This window comes from Mandrillus leucophaeus, unplaced genomic scaffold, assembly GCF_000951045.1.
Source record: "Mandrillus leucophaeus isolate KB7577 unplaced genomic scaffold, Mleu.le_1.0 Scaffold1339, whole genome shotgun sequence".
In the NCBI taxonomy this organism is placed as follows: Eukaryota; Metazoa; Chordata; class Mammalia; order Primates; family Cercopithecidae; genus Mandrillus; species Mandrillus leucophaeus.
Window position 1 is genome coordinate 41,862 of NW_012101298.1, and position 2,603 is coordinate 44,464.

General features: G+C 48.5%; 1 protein-coding gene across 1 annotated transcript in view; it reads right to left on the reverse strand.

Annotated features, from left to right (window-relative positions):
* Positions 1 to 892: 892 nt before the first annotated feature.
* The window catches only part of LOC105534359 (arf-GAP with GTPase, ANK repeat and PH domain-containing protein 11-like), a 47,893-nt gene continuing 46,182 nt past the window's right edge, over positions 893 to 2,603 (reverse strand). Inside the window, 2 exon segments of the mRNA XM_011973068.1 lie at positions 893 to 1,584; positions 1,586 to 2,493. Coding sequence (XP_011828458.1) covers positions 945 to 1,584; positions 1,586 to 2,493 — 1,548 coding nt within the window. The 3' untranslated portion in view covers positions 893 to 944.

Here is a 2,603-nt window from a genome sequence, read left to right on the forward strand (position 1 = left end):
GTAACTCATTCTGTGATGGCAGCATCATCCTGATACCAAAACCTGGCAGAGATACAACAAAAAAAGGAAACTTCACACCAATATCCTTGATGAACATCAATGCAAAAATTCTCAACAAAACTCAGCCCCAGCAGCACATCAAAAAGCTTATCCATCACAGTTAAGTAGGCTTTATCCCTAGGATGCAAGGTTGGTTCAACATACACAAATCAATACATGTGATTTGTCACATAAAGACAACTAAAGACAAAAACCACATGGTTTTCTCAATAGATGCAGAAAAGGCTTTTGATAAAAATCAACATCCAGCAGGGCACGGTGGCTCATGCCTGTAATCCCAACACTTAGGGAGGCTGAGGCAGGTGGATCACAAGTTCAGGAGATCAAGACCATCCTGGCTAACATGGTGAAATCCTGTCTCTACTAAAAATACAAAAAATTAGACAGGTGCGGTGGCAGGTGCCTGCAGTCCCAGCTACTTGGGAGGCTGAGGCAGGAGAATGGCGTGAACCCAGAAGGCAGAGCTTGCAGTGAGCCGAGATTGTGCCACTGCACTCCAGCCTGGGCAACAGAGTGAGACACCATATTAAAAAAAAAAAAAAAAAGCTGTGCCATGTGTACAAAAATCAATGCACAATTATGAACTTTTTTTCAAATATATTTTCACGTATCTAAATACATAATACAGAAGCCTGTGTGACACGGGCAATGTCGCCCAGGAGGGCCTGAGACTTAACACATACACCTAAGCAAAAGGACATAAAATATCTCTTACCGTCGGAAAAATCAACATTTTGTCTATGTACTTAGTTTACGAAATGTACTGGAAATGCTGCTATTAGCTGAATTTGTGATTTCCTTTTGAATTTCTGAGTTATTCTTATTTATTTCCCCATTTTGTTTTTGCACCAAGGAGACGGCAGTCAAATAAAATTAAACAGATACTACACGTGCTCGTCGGGGCAGCTGTACTGCAGCCGGACCTTGATGCACTCCTGGCTGGAGGCCTGCCGGGCGTAGGCCAGCGCTGTGTTCTCGTGGGCATCTCCAGCCATGACATCCATCCCGTACCAGATCAGGAGCTGCGCCAGGACCACATTCCCCTTGCGGCAGGCCAGATGGAGCGCCATGCAGCTGTCTCCCTCCCCACAGGTCTCGTTCACCTACTCCCAGGAGCCATGTGCCAGTAGCAGGAGGGCTGGCCACAGGTCCTCATCAGCGGTGGCCTGCAGCAGATGCTGGCCCAGGGACAGCTCCCTGGAGGGTAATGGAGCCAGGAAGAGCGTCTGCTCATATTTGGCACGGTTCCACCATTCCTTCTCTTCCCTTGTGGAGTCTACTGAGGGTTTCGTCCGCCCCTGGCTGCTCTCTTGCCAGATGCTGTTGGCTAGCTCATTGCCAATAGATGACAAAACCTGCATGAGCTCGACTGGCCAGTCACCCAAGTCCAGAGATCAGACTCGGGAAAGGCGGGTGCCAAGATTACAGTGGATCCCTGAGCATTCAATACACATGAGGACTCCCAAGTTCAAACTGGCCCAGTTAGGATTCTGGGTCTCACAGTGCACACAGTGGGAGTTCCCACATGTTTCGGATGGACTGCAGGGCCATGGCCTCCCTCTAGATGATTAGCCAGAACTTGCTTTTGCTGCTCTCGCATGACTGCAGGCTGGCCAGGATCTGGCTCTCGATGGCTTGGACCCAGGCATCCCGCTTCTCATACGACGTGGCTTCAAAGTGCCACGTTTGGCCAGTGAGGGACACAATGATAAAGTTTTCTTCTCGTTCTTCAGAAGTGCCAGAGAAGCCATCGTCTTTTAAGTTTTTGGTGCTTTTCTTCCTTCCATGTTTCCTTTTGTTGGCATGAGGAGAGGGGGGTGGGCTGAGCTTGGGGCTGGTGGTGCTGGAGATATTGGGGCTGGAGCATATGGAGTCACTCAGCCCGGTGTCTGAATTGGCTGAGGTACATAGACTGTTCATGTCCTTGGATAGGCCATTGCTTTTAGAGCTGGAAATGGGCACGCAGGCCAATGTGGCTAGGGGTGGCCTCTTTCCTGGGACTTTGATGGTAGATGTTCGAAGATCAATCTCTTTTTTATGAATGTTCTTCATGTAATCACCTAAGCTTGAATAATAGGTGAGCATGCCATTGTCACAGAGGGTGACATATTTCTTTTTCCATTTCTTCAGCCATTTCCCACTTAGCTTTAAGAGCATGCCCTGTTTAATGGGGATGGCTCTGCCACTCCCGATGGTGTCAGCATGACTCTCCGGGGCTTTGTTCTCTTTGTCTGGGTCACTCCCTTTCTTAGATGTAAACAGTTTGGACCAGTGCTTGGACTGCTTGCGAACAGGCGTGGGTGTGTTGGCAGTGGGAGGAACATTGATCTGAAGGTCCTCCTGGCTGGTGCTGGGAGTCGATGGAATGGAGGAGGAATAGTTACTAAAACTCCCACCTCCATTTCTCATCTGGGTAATGTGTATGGTGGAAACCTGTGTGGAACAGAAGGAGGAATGGCTTCGAAAATTGGGTAGTGAGTTGCAGGGTCCTGTAGACAGCTCACAGTTACCTTTTAAAAAGATACATTTTCTGGGCCAGGTAC